This window comes from Cloeon dipterum, chromosome X (genome assembly GCF_949628265.1).
Source record: "Cloeon dipterum chromosome X, ieCloDipt1.1, whole genome shotgun sequence".
NCBI lineage: Eukaryota > Metazoa > Arthropoda > Insecta > Ephemeroptera > Baetidae > Cloeon > Cloeon dipterum.
In genome coordinates, this window is record NC_088790.1 from 11,167,702 (window position 1) to 11,186,137 (window position 18,436).

An 18,436-nucleotide genomic window follows, 5' to 3' on the forward strand; every position below is an offset into this window, starting at 1 on the left:
AAAAAATAGTTTGCATTTTTTTAGAACTTGAAAAATAAAGCTAAAAATTTTATAAAAAAAAATTGAGAAAGATCAAATATTTGGAACTGAGAGGTGAGAGGAATATTTATTTCACTTTTTTCTCAAATTTCATGCTCCAGATGCAGCAATGCATTTTTTTTAAAAAAAAACACATTTTTCATTATTCTCTGCACTGCATTCATTCAACTAAAAGATAATAGTTGTTCTGCTTAAAATTTGTATCACTCCTCTTCCTTTCCTGCTGTTATCGAGCCCGCTCTATGCCCCGCTCATCGATGTGTCAGCATCCAGCTCTGATGTGCTCTGCCTGAAATTGACAGACGATGATTGTGTGCGTCATGTTGGCAGCCTTGCCCATTATATGCCAAGGGAAGGAGGAGAAAAATAGGTGTTGGTTAGTTGTTGTGCGCTCTCCGGACCAATTTCTGCGAAATTCGCCGGATTTTTGACCGCTATGACCTGGATTGACGCTTAACTTCACTTTCCGCGTGTTCCCGAACATCACCCGAGGTAAAATTTGCAGAGAGCGCGTGCACCGCCTGCAAAATCGATCCCGAGAAATGCGATGGCCTTGACAGCACAATATTTCTCATCTTTGCAGAATGGCCAAGAAGACGTACGACCTTCTGTTCAAGCTGCTTCTGATCGGCGACTCGGCAGTCGGCAAGACGTGCATCTTGTTTCGTTTTTCGGACGATGCCTTCACCACCACCTTCATTTCCACCATTGGTAAGTGGCAGCGGCGTCCAGGCTGACGTGCTGAGAGCTTCCGTGAATCAACAGGGTTGCTCACGGCTTTGCGTGGGCTTTGATTTATGATTATGTCTCCAACCAAACGAGAAATAAATATACATATTACGGAGCTTGTCACGTGTGCTCTTGTTTGCCGCAAATTTTCAAATGTTTTATTTCCTTCTAGGGATTGACTTTAAGATCAAGACTGTTGAGTTGCGGGGCAAGAAGATCAAGCTGCAGATCTGGGACACTGCAGGCCAAGAGCGCTTTCACACAATCACCACCTCGTACTACCGGGGTGCCATGGGCATCATGCTAGTCTATGATATAGCCAATGAGAAGAGTTTTGACAATATTGCAAAGTGGCTCCGCAACATTGATGAACATGCCAATGAGGATGTTGAGAAGATGATCCTCGGAAATAAGTGTGACATGGAAGACAGGAGGCAGGTTAGCAAGGAGAAAGGAGAAGCAGTAAGTCAAATTAATTTTTATCATAAGATAACGAGAGAGAAATCTTTATCTTAAATTATTTTTCAAGATTGCCCGAGAGCATGGAGTGCGTTTCATGGAAACCTCAGCCAAGGCAAATATCAATATTGAGTCCGCGTTCCACGAGCTGGCTTCGGCGATTTTGGACAAGACGGCTGGCCGAGTCGTGCAAGAGCCAACCGACCGTGTGGCGGTGGACAAGAAGGCCAATGAGCGCAGCACGGCCAACCGGTGTTGTTGAGGTACCACAGACTGACTCATTGTGTGTGCACAAGTCAAACCATAACTATTGATTGATCATTTAATATTATTACTATAATTTGCTTACAAAATAAATTCGCTAACTGGACAATTCTGCGTTTTCCATCTCACTCGATTTCCTCCAGCTCTGGCACTTCTGACAGGTCGATCGCCACTTCTTGTGGAATGTCTGTAGACTCGTAGACAGTCACGTTTTCAATCGCATTTTTCTTGCTGAAATTTAAATTTAAGCCTAGATATCTAAAATAATTATGAAAACATCGCTTGTAAAATGATTTTTAATATTATTTTTCATAATATTAATCCTTATAGCTAGGGACTCATCTTTCTAACAGTTAGTAATGACATTTAGAATTTTGAATGCATTTAGAATGATAGCTGTTTAAATTATTTAAGCTGAATAGTTCAAGTTATGTAAATGTATCAACCAATTTATAATTATTGCACCATAAGAATTTACTGCAAGCATTATTTAGACATTATTACAGCACATAAACAGAATGTACTAAATAATGACGACAGAGACGATTTCGAAAGTTTGAAATTTTTCGTCGCCTGGTGTGTAGGCATTATTTCGAGCTGGTCTTTTAACACGTTTTCTGTTCCATTATATATATTTAGTACCACATTTCTGTTTTTCCCGTATTGCTTGTGTTCGCTGGTTTGAAGGAACCCAGCAAAATGCAAGTAGTCCATACCCCAATTTCCTAACGTGTTATTTTTACGTCAAACGCCACTACTTAAAGCTCTTGATATACATAGACCAATAAGTAGAGTCCAAGAAAATAAATGAAGCTTTGTTAGCTGTTCAAGCTTTGCTAGTATTTATAAGGGTTTGCGTTTTGGGATTTTGAATAATTCGCCTAATATTTCGTTCAAGCTCAAGGCACTGAATGAGCACAAATTTCACACCATCTGATTTTTTGGTTTGCATATTCGTTTAAGGTCCAAAATTGAACTTTTTTTGGGTTTTCGTGTTTGGGTATCTGAAGTCATGAATCGTAAAATTTACTAAAATATTCTTAGATGCATCAATTTAATTATTGATCATCTAGAACGCAATATTTGTCATCAAACCCATGATAATTATACGTTTTAATGTATTAACTGCCGAAAAAACTGTGAGGGGAATTATTATTTAAAAGAATGTTGAAAGAAGAGTCAGCATCCTCGGCAGATGTAATAACGCCGGGTGGACTCATCTCCACCCTCCCCACCCCCAGAATTTACCCCACAAAAACACAACAACCATTATATTGCCATAAAAAATAATAGAAGAAACGTCTACTAAATTAAGACGTCCATCACGTCTCAAAAATCATTTTCTAAGTATTACTATTACCTGATCTTGAAATTTTTAAACCTTTCAAAATCATCTGTCTTTTGTGAGACCAGGAGCTCTTGGGCCTGAAAAATATTTTTATTACCTAACTTTAAGAGTGTTGCGTTACATTTTGTTTGTACCAACGGTGCTGTGATAATGAGATTTCCTGTTGCAAGGGAACGCTCCGCCTTGGCTTTGTCGGGGCAAACCTCGTGCAGCAGGGTGATTTGGAAGATGATTCCTCGTTTGTTGCTCACTCGAATATACCAAGGTTGGATGTCAGCGTCCATGTCAGAGGTGTCAAAGCTTTTTGCTAGAAAAATTTTCAAAACCAAACAGCTCTGGGCCAGATCCTCGGTCAGTTCAAATTTCAGATTCGAATCATTGACGTTTAAAGGGTTGCCTTTGCTGTTGAAAAGCGCTCGTTCCTTTTTCTCTGATTTCGGTTTCTCGTCCTTTTTACTCTGCCGTAAGCTGAGCTCAGACATCAAAATCCTTAATTCCGGTGAGTCTTTCCCCTTTTCTGACCAGAGTCTGAAATTAAAATCTGTTATTCGCTTCAACCGTAGTTTTATATTTCTAGATGTACTTTCGCAGAGTCTCATCTTCATTCTCCTCCCCTGCTTCAGCCAGGTATTCGTCCAAACTTTTTACCCTGTCTCTACTTTGCCACTCCCTAAAGAATTCAGATTGTTGCTTTTTGATGTTGTCCCTGAGTTGGTTGTTTTCCATCTCTTGCCTCGCCAAGATCACTTCAGTTTGGGCAACTGGCATTCCATCTAAGGTGCGCAATTGAGGCAAGGTGTAGATTACGAAGTGCCTATACCCCTTGTAACGGCTACACGGGTTGCCTCTCAATGTTCTAAATTTCACAACCGATAAAATCGTTTAATTTTCGACAGAGGCTTTTTCTTACAATTCGTGTAGGTTGGTATTCTTTCGTAGAGTCTCCATGCTGAGGAGATCGCCGATGAAATTCAGCGTCAAATCAAGTTTCTCCAGAGATTCGCAACCTTCTAATCCCTCAACACGCTCCAGGATATTTAAGCTGATGTTTAGGTGTTGCAGCCTTTTTAAAGCGTTTAAATTTTCTGCGAGATTTTTTTAAATAAATAATTGGACTCAGTGGAAAATTATTGTTTAACATGCCAATTTTGGGGATGACGTTGTTTTGTAAAAGCAGAATCTTGAGATTTCGACAAAGTTTGTCAAACATTTCCAGCTTTTCCAAATGCTGCATGTGCATTGAAAGTTCCTCCAAATTGCTGAGCATCCCTTCATTGTGTTCAGCCCTCGATTGAATCAACTCCTTCGTCACTATCCAATTATTCAAAAATAGCAGGGGCAATAAAGTTATTCAAATAAACTAAATTTTCATTATGTATGTAATTAGAATGATCACCTCTAACCATGTTTTCCTAGTGTCCTCAATATTGAATTATTTATTCAATCCACAAATCGTTGAACTTTAGAACTCTCGTTTCCCGCGCTGGAGTGGCAAACTTTGATTGTCGTCATAACAACGACAGCAGTGCCTGTGGACATGGATTGGAATAACGGAATAACCCTAAAAATCGCGACCGTAGACAAGACGCCATACTGAAGGAACTTATGATATGAATAACCAGCTGTTGTGTGCAGTTGTTATATAAAAACAAAATGGAATCTTACTCAGCTCCTTTATACAGTTTTAAAGCATCAGCAGCGCCAAGACTCAAAAGTTTTCTCTCACTCAGGTGCGATTGCCATGGCAGCACGATTTCCCGATCCTCCGAGTTCTGCGAGCTCAGACAGGTAATTTTCCCGGCTAGCTGATTTGGTGCAACAACCCCGTTACTTCCACGAATTGGACACGTGCATTGCTTGAAGGTATTGACCGAATCTCACTTTTCCCGCAGTGACGAATCATACGAGGGGACTAAAGATGCGTCCAAGAAGCCTAGCAAAAAAATTGGCAAGAAACATCGCGGGCCTGAAGGCGACCGTCTGACGCCAACGCGACCTCCAGACCACCTGCAGAATGAGTCCTCGGCGTCACCCCCGCCCCTCGCACCCGCAGGTGAGTTGACATCAGCCGCAGTACCGTAATACGCAGCAGTTTTTCATCTTCCGTCTGTAGCAGCGGCAGCCTTGCTCAAGTCTCCAAGGTCTCGCAGGCAGCGGACGGTGTCGCACAGTCAGCAGTCATCTAACAAGACGTCGACCGAGTCCATCCTGAGAAGCTACACGAGGACGATATACACAGCTGGACGCCCACCCTGGTACAATTGTGCTGGTCAGCAGGTCGAACCGTTTGTCATAGGTACATTTTTAATTTATTTTTTGAGCACGTCGCTTAATTTCTCAACTCTGTCCAAGGAATTTGTGGTGGAAGTGCGTCAGGCAAAACCACGGTTGCTGCCAAGATCATCGAGAGTCTTGATGTGCCATGGGTTACCCTGCTGAGCATGGATTCCTTTTACAAAGTATGATTATTTTGTTGTCTCTAAATAAGGCTCATGAAAATTAGAAAAAATATCTTAAAAGCACATTTTAATTTTGCTGTTGTGATACGTTTTAACTCCACAGTGCATTAAGATAAAATTGAAGTTTTCATTAATTACCCAATCATCCTGAAGTTATCACTTAACTGTTATTTAGGTGTTGACTGAAAAACAACACGAACTGGCCGAGAATAATGAGTACAACTTTGACCACCCTGATGCCTTCGACTTTGAGCTGCTGGCGGAAACATTGCAGAAACTCAAGGAGTGCAAGAAAGTGGAAGTGCCTGTTTACAATTTCGTGACCCATTCAAGAGAAAGCAGAACGGTTTGTTTGAACTCTTTTCCTTCAAATGAAAACTAAAATTTTATTTATGATTGACAGAAAACAATGTACGGAGCCAATGTTATTATTTTCGAGGGTATTCTTACTTTCTATAATGCCAAAGTTCTCAAGGTGAGAAATATTTCCGGATAAATATGGGCAAAATGTTTAAAATGAAATATTTTAGATGCTGGACATGAAAATATTTGTGGACACTGACTCAGACATTCGTCTCGCACGCCGCTTGAAGAGAGACATTTCCATCAGAGGTAGAGACCTGGAGGGCGTGCTGAAGCAATACCAGAAATACGTGAAACCGGCCTTCGAGTACTATATTTTGCCGTCCATGGTTCACGCAGACATCATCATCCCACGGGGCGGTGAAAACACGGTCGCCATCAGCCTTGTCGTGCAGCATGTGCACACGCAGCTCCAGCTGGTAGGTTACTTTTAGGTTATTTACTTGTTTTGACAATAATCGCCTCTTGTCTTATTTTAGCGTGGATTCAAGCTGCGAGAGCAGCTTGCCCACTCCTACTGCGGCCAGCCGCTGCCTGATAACCTGTACCCCTTGCCGTCAACGCCGCAAGTCAAAGGGCTTCACACCTTCATCAGGAACATGGACACGCCAAGAGACGAGTTCATTTTCTATTCTAAACGACTGATTCGGCTCACCATCGAGTATGCACTTTCTCTGCTGCCGTTTAAAGTGAGTTTCTTATTAATCTAGAAAGAGTTAGACGTCTAACTTAGAAATTCAGAAATATAACCTTGATCAAAGTTGGGTTTTACTTGAAATTTTTTGAGAAAAATACCGTGAAATTATGCTTTAATATCTTGTTCAATAATCTTTAAAGTGTAGTGGACACACAAGGGAGATAACAGTGATTTGAAATCAAATATAGTTTGACAGATATGAAATCAAGTCAGCATTGCAGATGGCATTTCTCATTTCTTTATTTGATTCTTAAAATACTATATTTTACTGGTCCTAGCCACATTCTGTTACTCCCATTTTAAGTAATAATAAATATTAAAACACGTTTTTTTTTAATGTTAACAATTTTCAGCATTAATCAATAAATACAAAAATTGAATTGTAACCCAGCTTTAATATAATTATGATTCAGCTTCAATGTGGTAAAAGCGTGAATTTATCGTTGACGTTTAATATCACAGGCTCTTAATTTTTTTCTTTTGTTGCTCAGCAAGTGACAGTGGAGACTCCTCAGGGCATTAACTACTCAGGGAAGAGGCTGTCCAGCACCAAAATATGTGGAGTGTCTATTTTACGAGCCGGAGAAACAATGGAACAGGCAGTTTGCGATGTCTGCAAGGATATTAGAATTGGCAAAATCCTGATCCAAACCAACTTTGATACAGGCGAACCTGAGGTATCTCTTTTGCCATTCCCATACTGGAACGTGCAATTACTGGAAATTGTATTTTAGCTATTCTACCTGCGTCTACCCAAAGACATAAAGGACTATCGTGTGATTCTAATGGACGCCACGGTTGCCACAGGCGCTGCAGCAATGATGGCCATTAGAGTGTTGTTGGACCACGAGGTCAAAGAGGAGAACATCATGATTGTTTCCCTCCTCATGGCTGAAATTGGTAAATTATTTTCCTGCTCAATGGTGTTAGCGTTACTTTTAAATACCTAAAATCAGGTATGGGACTTACTCTGGTAGTGGGAGAAATCTCTTGAAATTTGTTAAACGTAACCCTATGAGAATATTAATGCCCCTGGTAACATATTCAAGTTTTTGAAAAGCAAATTTAGCTTGATGAATTTATCAACCGAGTATTTTTTATTTATCAGCTTAAAGGGTACAAATGATAAAAGTTAAAAGTCGGTTACACCATGATATATGATAAAATTTAAATATAATCATGTTTTCTTTGCTGACAATTAGTAATATATATGCATGCAGTAAAATCAATTCTGTTTCCCCAAAGCAAGCCATCATATAAATAAATTGAAAATTACAACAAAGCAACATGTGTTATTCTATTGTGTTTCAGGAATCCATTCTATCGCATACGCTTTTCCCCAAGTAAAGATCGTCACCTCAGCTGTCGACCCAGAGATCAACGAGAAGTTCTATGTGATGCCAGGAATTGGCAACTTTGGTGACAGATACTTCGGCACCGAACCGTCTCTGGAACAGTGAGAGGACTTCAACCTAGTCTTGCTGCTTTTAGGTTGAGTCATTTATTTAATGTTTACCATTTTAACTTGTCGTATTGGTTCCTTAACTCTAACTCTTGAGTGCCATTTTTTAGCATAATGGTTTACGTTTGCCTCATCTTTTTTTATTGTTTTGGATTATTTTGTTAATCAGGCGCTGGATTATTTGCGGTCGATATCATGCGCTTTAACATCTTTTAATTTTAAAACTATTTTAATTTCCAAGAAGCCAAAGTTGCTATTCTTTTATGTTGAATTTAATTATATTTTTTTGTCCTCTAATTGAGAAAATGTCCTAAGTTTAAGCGAAAGAATTACAAAAACTATTACAGGAAAATTTATGGTCACTTTTTTATAAAATTTTAACTAATCAATCTGAAATTCACTTAAAAATCACTTTTAAAATCACTCTTCAATTGGCGTTTTCTCCAACGCACTCAAGAGTTTTCGCAATGTAGAGTATTATTATGTAAAGATTCTCGATCTGACCGATCCTCTTTTCCATCTTTTGTGGCTGGATAACGGTATTAAAAGGACATGTGTACTTGAAAAGATGAAAACAAAGTGGTTTGAAATTTGAATTGAACCCCATCAACGTGTTTATTTTGCATCTTCAACAAGCGCCAAGCAGTGTGTCGCTAGAACAGCATGTTCAAATACAATTTTCCGAAACCAAGAAACAAAATTGCTTGATGCCGCGTCTTAGTGCTCGTTGTAATAGCGGAAAACCGAGTTCCAGTGCTCGAGGCGGGCCGACGGGGGGTTGGGCTCTCCGTGGCGCTTCACAAACTCGTCGCATTCCTCCAGGCTCGCCTCCCCGCTGGCTAGTCTCGCCCCAATTCCGGACTGGTAGCCAGAATATCGCTGCTGCAAGGGTAGGTGACCGGAGAGAACTAAAATCAACCTTGATTCGACGGGATATACTGACGGGTTACCTGCAAGTGTCGGCTAAAGTGTCCTTCGCTGGTGAGGCGGACGGCCGTCTTCAGTCCCTTGGCCAGAGTGTCCAGACTCTGCACGTACATCAGGAAGAGGTCCCTGAAGTCGTGGGACTCGCGTCTAGGGCGCAGGGCCAGGGAGACGCCGCCAGGCTGGATGCCACCCTGAAACTCGTCATATTCGGAATCAGTACTCGACACGGAGGCCTAATGTGGCAAAATCAGTGGAAGCTCAGGTTTTCAGGTCAAACTTACCTGGTCGATGAAGTTCTTCATCATGACGGTGGTTTCGCCGTTGTAGCGAAAGTCACCAAAGTACTCCTCGTGGTATGATTCGTACTCGATGCAGCCCAGGTAGCCCATGCTGTCGGGACGGGGTTTAGGTCAGGCTTTCAGAAAATTCAGGTCAAAACTCACGCAGAGGCGAAGAGGTGGTCCCTGCCAGGGTACACGTGCAGCTTGAACTGCCGCTCAAGGCCGTGGTGCTTGAGCAGACACAAGGTGCTCATGGCGTCGTAGTCGTACCTGCCAAAGGTGTCGCAGTCCTCGCTCTCATAGCGGTGTTCCGAGTTATAGAAGCGACTCTCCCTGTGGGGTCCGGGACGGATCAGCAGGTTACCCCTGAAGCCGTGCTTGTCCTTGTAGTCTGAGGGCAAACAGCGTCTCAAAGGAATGCGTTTAACATTCACTCAGGGCACCACGTACCTGCGACGATTTTGAGGAACTTGGCGTAGTTCCTCATCTCCCTGGGCAGGTCGGCGACCATGGGGTTGTGGTAGCCCTCCCTGGCGCCCCACAGAAGGAAGTTCTCGGCGCCCAGCTTCATGGCGATGTCGAAGGCCTTCTTGCACTGGGCCGCGGCGTAGGCGGCGACATGGGCGTCAGGGTTGGTGGCGGCGCCGTTGGCATACCTGAAAGGATGCGCATCCAGTTTTTTAGGCGCTGCCCTCAACAAAACATCTAGGCATTTTTTCGTGCTCTAGTCAATGTTTCCCGCGAGTATTTGTTTAGTGCATTAAAAGTGATCAAGTTTTTGCTAAAATTTGTTCAGAGTTTTGAAAGACGGTCTTTACAGAGGGCAGTGCCCTAGTCGAAAACTGAGGCATGCATTTACCATCTTTGATGTGCATGGGATTCACCGTATGATCTGTAAAGAAAAAACGAGTGGCACGATCCTTGCAGTGTTTTGGTTTGCGTGTGTATGTTGGTTTCAAAAATATTTTAATTTTTGTTGTGAGCGTTTATCCCATGGAGTGTCATGTTTTGTCATTTAATTTCGCTCAAAATTTAGTAACATGTAACATGTGCGCTTACCTGGGATGAGAGAAGAGGTTGCAGCCAAACCATAGGGGCTTGATTCCGGTGCGCTGCTGCAACTCCTGCACCAGGTCGATGACTTCATCCAGCTGCTGGAAAGATTCCTCCAAGGTGTAGCCCTCTGGGGTCAGGTCGCGGTCGAAGACAGTCCAGTACCTCACACCTGTCGGGATCGCGATTAATGACACGAGAAATAGTGAGGTGTCTTCGTACCAAGTTTCGAGAAGAACTCAAAAGCCGCCCTGACACGCCTCTTGCAGGCCTCCAGGGAGTTGGGGGCCTCGTCCCATGGACGGATGAAGGCGGGCATGCCGTAGCGGTCCAGTCCCTGGTAGCTGAAGGCATGCCAATATGAGACCGCGGGGCGGAACCACTCCTCCATGGTACGGCCATGCACCCGTTCGGAGGGGTTGTAGTGACGGAAGCACAGCGAGTCTTCCGCACTCGCACCGGGACGGTACTCGACCCGGGTGACTCCTGCCGGAAATCATTGATGAGTACAGGTGAAACACGCGCGTCAAACTTTTTTCGGCAAACCTGGGAAGAACTCATAAGAGTCGGTGACAGGAGTCTGCCTTCCTCCGTAAGTCTTCTGCCTCTTCTGGTGCTGGGTGTACATGTTGTTGATCCGTCGGGAGGGTGCCGCAGGACTGTGCCGGTGCAGCTCGCGCCTTTGGTTTTATCGAAAAATGCCGCCACGGTGCGCTGCATCAGGCTTTGTTCGCAGGCCATGAATGACAATGGCAAACCTGACGGCACCTGATACTCGACAATACCAGGCAGACGCCAGCCTACCCCTGTGTCGTATTCTCTCTGTTCCAGAGGCGTGCTCACCGCTGCTGGAAATATTATGTGCACCTCAGACTGCTCATCTCTACGCGGGGCTATTATCGTGTTTCACCTCGGCGCAGGCCACCACTCCATAGAGTACTCGGCAGGTCTATATTATGCAAATGCAACGGCGAGATGAATGAATATGCGGCGCACATCAGCTTTTATTTTAAATGACGAGTTACGCTGCTTTACTTAACTCGGTCTGTATAGAACTGGAATAAGTTAAATATAGCTTTCATCTGCGAGTGAGGGAAACTGATATATTATTTTATTCAAGATTAGAACTGAACCATACACAAAAGCGACTGCCAAAACTCAAAATCCTGGGCGTGTCGTTGTTTCCTAATCTTTTGTTTGCCCTGCATGTTCTAAAAGTTGACGGTGTGAAAAGTATTGTTGTCCATTCCCTGGCCAATATCATCCGCTACAGGCTCTTTCTTTAAGGTCATCGGTTGGTTTATATATACACAAAATTTTGACCGAACTTTCGCTTTTTCTTAGAGAAGTCACGCTAAGAGGAAGCCAGCTAAAGACCTTTGGTGGCATAGTAAAAGAAATTTGATATCAAGTTGCCTCTTTAAATCCGACACCGCGCGGTTCCTATTTTAACAAGTAGGGAAACAGCGCGTCAGCAGTGTTTTGTTTTTTAAATTCTCAAATTATCTTGATGGGTAGTGTTTGCTCGTATTCTTTTAACAGCGCTGCAATAAGAAAATCTGTTGCAAACATTGACTTGTCGCAATGAGAGCAAATACACAATGGAACTTATTAAATACAATTGTTTTTTTGTGCCATTAATACAGCTGCAATGACGTAAGTAGTGGAGGCAAGCTTAAGATAGTGATTTTTACTACGTTCTTTCACTGTGGCAGTGTAAGATCGATTAAAAGAATTGTTTTTCAATTATGCGAAACATATAATTATTGTAAGTCGACCGCCCGCGGTCGTGCCAAATTGCTTAATTAATCAGCGAAACCTGCAAAAAAAAATATTTTACGGTGAGCACGTCCGAGATAAAGTTAGTTGAAACTAAAAATTTGTATACAATGGCATATCCTTGCGAATGTGAGTTTTCAGTATGGCTTTCAATTCTCAATTCTGTTTATTTCTCCATAATTGGTCAAACATTTAAAAACATGATAATATATCACAAAAGTTTAGGCATTAATTAGCGAGCAATTCACTGAAACTCATGAGATGACTGAAATAAAAACAAAAGTTACTTCTACCCCAACCACTCGCCATACTACAGCCTATACTACACAACATTTAATATCACATGCATTTTGCAATATTTTGGAAACTGGGAACTCGAAAACAATTTAATGGCGGATGGGAGGAATTCCACTGTTGCACGATGCAGAATGCAAACGAGTGCACTCCGAGGTCAGTGCGTGCGCGTGGAGGAATCATAGTCGGTGTTCGCCGTCCGCATTTCTCATTGTTCTGCCCACCATAATGCGTTCCATTGCGGCCATGTCAGTTTCACCGACGAGACATTTCCTGAAGGAAGTCATGTGTCATTGTAGCTGCAATTTTTCAGGATTTTATTTTTTTAAGAAAGCACTCATATTTAAACTTACATATCATTCGCGTCTGACTCATAAACACATTTTATTATTTATCAATATCTTAAGCTTATTCCAAAAGCCATTAGCTGGAAAGAATCTAAAGTCCGATCATTAAACTATTCATCACACTTAAATGCTTAATTAAAACGTTAGATATTGATAAATGCTTTTATTTTTCTTTTTTTCAGATTCTTACAGAATATATTCCAAACGTTTGCCTTGTGTTTTAAAAAGCCACGGGTCGAAATGAGTATATCACAGGACTGTCAGTTTCCCTTATTTTAAAAAAAATATCAACTATTTCAACTGTCTACGACATCTCCAATTGCTAAAACTATATAAAATTTGCAATGTTCCCGCATTTTAGTTTATGAATTTAAAATCACAAAACACATTCTATGATTTTATTTAAAGCAAAATTTACTACTATATTGATCTCGAGAGTGAGGAATCGTTTCAAGCCGGCGAACAGCGGATAGACGGCAAGATGAAGTGTCAAAATGCGTCTGCATAATCGAATTTCCGTCATGCCAAGAGCATCTATTAACAACAACATCCGACGTCCTTCTTTTGCGTCACGTGACGTATTAATCTCCGTGGACAACGTCCCTAGGAAGAAATCGAACGCGTGCAATAGTAAACGGCTCGTGACCTCTGCGACCTCCCGGTGTCAGCCGCATTATTAACGCAAGTAGTGAGAGCGAAACGTCGGAGTGGAGAGCAGGCCGCAAACAATAATTATTAATACTACATTGCAAACAACAAGGGATCAATCTCTCTCGCTCGGTTGACCGGGATCGTTGCGAAAAAATAATAATCATCGTGCCAAGGTCGTGATTGCACGTGACGAAAAGGTCTTTATCATCTCATAAACACGGCGATAAAGAAGGTGAAGCTCCGCACACACACTCGCCACTACTAATTGTTTCGAATTCGTACTCCGGAGGCGTGTGTGTTGCGGCTGGAAGGGAAGCAGCTAGTATAGTTGTTTTCACGTCTACGCAAAGAGCGAGAGATAGAAAAAGAGAGTGGCGTGGGACTTGGTATCGGAGTGGAGGCTCACACACTTGGTCAGCATTCCATCTGTCGTCCAGGAGCAGTCCAGTCGTGCGACAGCCAGCTGAGGGACACACGCCGATCGTCCTCAACAGTCAGTAGCAATCAGAGATAAAAACAGCAGGGCAATATGTACATGCAACCAAACATCGTGGATTACCCCAACACCTTCAACGCGACCTATCCGTCCAGAAATCATGAGTGAGTTAAATTTAATTTTGTTTTATTAAGTTTTTTTAGTCCTGAACTTGAAAACAATTTAATTTTTCTGCTGCTACATTTTATGGTGCAACTTTGCTTATTCGGCTTGTTCTCGCCAAAACCACGAAACTGCTGACTTTTATCGTCACATGACTCAGTGCCTCTTCAACCGCAACATACCCTGCCTCTGACAAACATCCCAAACATCTCCCAAATCGGGAAAAATTTCACACTGCTCGTCTTCTGCCAAATATGCAAAGCAGCGGTGTCCGTAGAGATAACACAGAAGCAGGCAGTCAAGGCCGCAATTGAAGCTCGAAGCGAACGAATTTCATACTCGCGTCATACGAGATGAATGGACGATATTTTCTATTCACGCTTGTAATCAGACTTCCCTTACCGACAAATGCGCCGCGCACTTTTCCGCTTGCAATAACGGTGAATAGAATAAATCTTCGTATTACCACTGCTCTATATAAAGCGATTAAAAGTGGCAACAACAGCAATGCATCGTAACCTTTTTCTCTCAATTATGAAAGTTAGCAAAATGAGTGTCCCTGCCATAGGATGATAAACTGTAGGCATCTGCATATCAAGAGGACTGTTTCTCCTGACTGAAAGCTATTTCAAATCAATCGTTTCAATGAAAAAAAAACGAAAAAACCTTTCCTGCACTTTAAAAATGTTTCCTTCCCTAAAAACTAAGAAAATAAACCACGTAAGAGTTATGCTGATTTAACTCTATTTTAAAAAAATATTAAAAATATTAGCGGTGATCATGTGACCAGGGAAACAGTATTTTAGAAATAATATAAGGTGAACACGCTCTGCCTCTTATTGAAATTTAAACAAAACAATTTTTGCCAAGCGTAAAATTTAAAAATTAGTGGTTTATATGCTAGCAGTTTTGAAGGCTTCAAATTGTAAGAAAGGTGTTGTTGAGCAAATCAGGCGAAGAATTTGTCTATATCTTTCATTTTCCCCTCCCGCCACGGAGCGACGAAAGAGGCCGGAGACACACCTCCGTGTTCCACGCTCCTCATTCGCTGGACCAGTGACCGCGAGCCTTCCACATTATCCGCGCGACGTGACCGACGAAAGACGAGAGATGATGTGTCCTTTTTCAAGGCCAATGTGCGAGCAAAAGGAAAGAAGTCGCAAAACCTTTTTCCTACGCGTGCACAATGCTAGATTCGCCTTGTTTGTTTGTTTGTTTTTTATTTGGCAAAGTTAAACGAAAAATATAAATATGCCGGAGATAATTATTGATATGGCGTCTGGCCCTACGGCGTAGTGGAAAAAACAGAAAATAAATATGTTGCACATTGCTTCACGTCCAAAGATTTAAAAAGCGTAAATTATTTGGCCTGTTTAACCGGTGTAACTATCCAATTTAAAAAATGAGCTCGGCAATCACTGCAAATTGCACCAGTTAAAAGCACAAATTGACTCAGGTGATTTGGTTTGAAGATAAATGTTTTTAAGCAAGGATATTTTAAGACGTAAAAGAAAAAAGGAACTCACGCAAATGGAAATTTCAATATTTTTCTTTTTGAACTTTATAGATACACGAAAGAGAAAGTGGCGAAAATGTCAGCTCTAATTGAAGAAAAAATCAAACACTTCAAGGCACATCCTACCCTTGGAATTATTTGCGGGTCTGGATTAGGTAAGAAATTTGTTTTTATTTGAAAAATATAGATTTTCTAATTTTGAAAATTTTATCTCTGCACTAATACATTCTAGTTTTTTTCCTAATTTACACTGGGCTCCTGTTTATGACAGGTGAAGTGACAAAGGCTGTGAAAGACCCAGTGACCATCGCGTACAAGGACATTCCGGGCTTCCCGCGCTCCACCGTTCAGGGGCACGCCGGACAGTTCGTCATCGGCTACATCCATGACGTACTGGTCGTGTGCATGCAGGGCAGGTTCCACTTTTACGAAGGATACGACATTGGCACCGTGAGTACGCCCCATTATCTCTGCACCACATGCTCACGTTGATTAAAATAATGTACTTGCATTATACTTGGCGTGCGGATGAGAGCAATAATAAATGGCGTGCAGCGCTCTTGGTACACGTTTAAGACGCCGCCCTCTTAATTAATGCACTGCATGGAGATAAACGCGGAACGCGGTAAATGGAGCGGATTGCGTTATCGAGCTTACGAGATTGATGACGGACTTAAGACTATTTCTTTTTATAAATTATTAATTCGTATTTTCATAACGAAAAGACACTATATAGAAAGAAAACTAAAATAACTTTTAGGATTAATTAGGATTCATATTATAACAAAATTTAAATGCTCAATTAATTTAACCTCTGAGAAAATGAGCAAATTCCGATTTTTTTGTGTGGTTTGTATCATAGCACACGCAGTTATTTTTTAAATGACTTACGAGGATAACTAATTTTCCTTTTGCCAGTGCTGCTTACCGGTAAAGCTGCTTAAACTTCTTGGCTGCCATTCTCTGATAATCTCAAATGCTGCCGGAGGCCTCAACGCTGAATTTAACGTGGGGGACATCATGATCATCCATGACCACATCAACCTCATGGGCTTCTCTGGAAACGGGCCCCTAGTTGGACCAAATGACGAATCGTAAGTGTTCCTTGCCTTTCGTTCATTAACTGCAATTATTTTAAAAGCAAAAAATAGTTACGTAACAAGGTAATTTTTTTGTGCTGTTTAGATGGGGGCCAAGATTCTTTTCAATGCACAATGCCTATAATCCGGCCTTCGTAAAAGCGGCGAAGGAGCAGATGAGGAAGAAAAACATGCCTGAGCACGTAGGAGTTTACACGGCTCTTGGAGGACCACACTTTGAAACGGTGGCAGAGCTGAGAATGCTCAAATCTCAGGGCGTGGACGCCGTAGGCAAGTCAAGTTTTTGTAGCACCTTTTTTATCTTGTACAGTATACAGCTGACCGAGATGACACTATTTGCAAAAACCAGTCTATTTTTAGTATCTTTAATCGCAGATAAAGATGTAGCTAAAAGATAACTGTTCATAATGGTTATGCATGAAATAATATTGAAAAAAGGGGCTACCATTGTGTTACCATTGTGCATTAAAATTTTACTATGAATATATCAAATTGAAAGTAGCCGATAAATAAGTTAAATATCTCAGCCTTGGGCAAGACTTTTGTAAACAAAAATATTTTTGAGCTGATCATTACAGCCAATTATTTAATTTTTATTTAATTGCAGGCATGAGCACCGTCCATGAGGTGGTGATGGCGCGTTACCTGGGTCTGCACGTCTTCTCCTTCTCTCTGATCACTAACAAGTGTCCAACCACCTATGACGGCGACAAGAATGTTAACCACCAAGAGGTCATTGACACCGGCCGCGAAAAAGCGCACGTCCTTGTCGACTTCGTTCGAGACTTGGTGCCTGTCCTCGACTCAATCAAGGACTGAGACTTAAACCTGACGTGTTCTCGCGACAAGACGAATTTATCAACTCTCCTTGCGAAGATATTTACAAGCTTGTAACAGCTGGTGCTTGGTATGAAATTGATAAATTCCGCTGTCATCAAAATTATATCTTTGCTGTCTCATGTTGTAATTAAGTGTATGACATTTGTTTGGTCGTATTTTTAGGTTTATCGTTGAGGTTTACAAATTTTATGAAATAATATTTTAATAAAGAAAATGTACATAACACAGAAGCGGGATCTTATATATTATATGTAATTTCATTAATTAAACATTATTTATAAACAGAGCAAGGCGAATATACTCCTCACATGCTTCAAAATGGCATTTAAAAGTCTGACTGAATATCAAAGACTTTAGATTCAAATTTGGTTTATTACGGATCAGCAGGGCAACTGTACTTTATTGTAATATTCAAGCCTATCCAATATTAATGTACGTATTCAAGTCGCACAAAAGACTCAAATTAAAGAATACACAATTTGACAATTTAGGGTCGGCCGCATTAAGTAATGAAATTTTAAAATTTTTGTAATCATTGTAAAAAGCATGACTGAATAGGAATTTATCGAAAATTTATTAATTATCAAAAGTAAATTAATATGATTTTGATTTTTATATTGTTTTCCATGAGAAGAAATAATCATTAAAATATTAATGGTATTATGCTTCATTTCATGCTTCATGCTTAAAAAACATCTTGAAAATAGACACCAATAAGAACGAGTTTATAATTATAGATTATCTGCAACCTGCTGGACATAGGCGTTGCGCTGGTTGCATAGCTTCTTTTGTTGAATTTCTGGTTTCTATTTATTTCAATGAATAAAATTTACGGTTATTGTAACCAAAATTCTTATTCTCTTCATCCTTGTTACAATCTTGATTTATCAGATTAAATTAATTATTCTTTTTTGACGCAACACCGGTGCAAAACTTTTGATCACGCGAATTTGGCGCGGATACCTCACAAATCTGGATGACGTCTAAATAAAGGGGCGTGGTTCCCAACTTCTAGACTGCTCCGCCACATGGTATGGTACACAATAGGGATGTGCACTTTTGAAAAAAGTCAATATCGATAATTGATATTGATATGATATTTCAGATATCAAAATTTTGATATATCACCGAAAAAATATCAACTTCTGATATATCAACGTTGATATTTCCAGATGAGCAAAAAATGGCCGCCGGAGGAACCGAAACCGGTTATGGCCATTTTTAAGGCTT

At 41.1% G+C, this 18,436-nt stretch overlaps 5 protein-coding genes across 8 annotated transcripts; 3 read left to right on the top strand and 2 right to left on the bottom strand.

The window, feature by feature from the left end:
- The first annotated feature begins 361 nt into the window (after positions 1–361).
- On the top strand, positions 362–1,600 carry Rab10 (RAS oncogene family member Rab10). Its single transcript, XM_065496022.1, has 4 exons — positions 362–531; positions 623–750; positions 941–1,230; positions 1,298–1,600. Exons 2-4 carry the CDS (start codon positions 624–626, stop codon positions 1,487–1,489), a joined length of 609 nt encoding a protein of 202 aa, XP_065352094.1. The 5' UTR covers positions 362–531; position 623; the 3' UTR covers positions 1,490–1,600.
- tilB (touch insensitive larva B) lies at positions 1,538–4,447 on the bottom strand. Its single transcript, XM_065496023.1, has 7 exons — positions 4,236–4,447; positions 3,983–4,150; positions 3,750–3,924; positions 3,423–3,695; positions 2,974–3,367; positions 2,852–2,916; positions 1,538–1,722 (listed from the first exon to the last, which is right to left on the bottom strand). Exons 1-7 carry the CDS (start codon positions 4,243–4,245, stop codon positions 1,617–1,619), a joined length of 1,191 nt encoding a protein of 396 aa, XP_065352095.1. The 5' UTR covers positions 4,246–4,447; the 3' UTR covers positions 1,538–1,616.
- Positions 4,448–4,476: 29 nt separating this feature from the next.
- l(2)k01209 (lethal (2) k01209) lies at positions 4,477–8,399 on the top strand. Its single transcript, XM_065496013.1, has 11 exons — positions 4,477–4,627; positions 4,732–4,892; positions 4,953–5,135; positions 5,192–5,298; positions 5,474–5,644; positions 5,702–5,773; positions 5,829–6,080; positions 6,141–6,350; positions 6,850–7,035; positions 7,093–7,258; positions 7,670–8,399. Exons 1-11 carry the CDS (start codon positions 4,581–4,583, stop codon positions 7,816–7,818), a joined length of 1,704 nt encoding a protein of 567 aa, XP_065352085.1. The 5' UTR covers positions 4,477–4,580; the 3' UTR covers positions 7,819–8,399.
- Positions 8,400–8,403: 4 nt separating this feature from the next.
- On the bottom strand, positions 8,404–10,785 carry LOC135947286 (xylose isomerase-like). 4 transcript variants are annotated; one of them, XM_065496014.1, is made up of 9 exons: positions 10,628–10,785; positions 10,304–10,567; positions 10,088–10,253; positions 9,888–9,920; positions 9,479–9,684; positions 9,191–9,419; positions 9,029–9,137; positions 8,771–8,980; positions 8,404–8,702 (listed from the first exon to the last, which is right to left on the bottom strand). In XM_065496014.1, exons 1-9 carry the CDS (start codon positions 10,707–10,709, stop codon positions 8,538–8,540), a joined length of 1,464 nt encoding a protein of 487 aa, XP_065352086.1. In that variant the 5' UTR covers positions 10,710–10,785; the 3' UTR covers positions 8,404–8,537. The 4 variants fall into 4 exon arrangements, with proteins under 4 accessions (XP_065352086.1, XP_065352089.1, XP_065352090.1 ...); XM_065496017.1 differs by having other exon boundaries at positions 8,771–8,938; positions 10,628–10,784; XM_065496018.1 differs by lacking the exon at positions 9,888–9,920 and having other exon boundaries at positions 8,771–8,938; positions 10,628–10,784.
- Positions 10,786–13,495: 2,710 nt separating this feature from the next.
- On the top strand, positions 13,496–17,436 carry LOC135947289 (purine nucleoside phosphorylase-like). Its single transcript, XM_065496021.1, has 6 exons — positions 13,496–13,752; positions 15,318–15,421; positions 15,538–15,716; positions 16,185–16,360; positions 16,452–16,636; positions 16,974–17,436. The coding sequence occupies exons 1-6, from the start codon at positions 13,682–13,684 to the stop codon at positions 17,183–17,185; spliced, it is 927 nt and encodes a 308-aa protein (XP_065352093.1). The 5' UTR covers positions 13,496–13,681; the 3' UTR covers positions 17,186–17,436.
- The last annotated feature ends 1,000 nt before the right edge of the window (positions 17,437–18,436 follow it).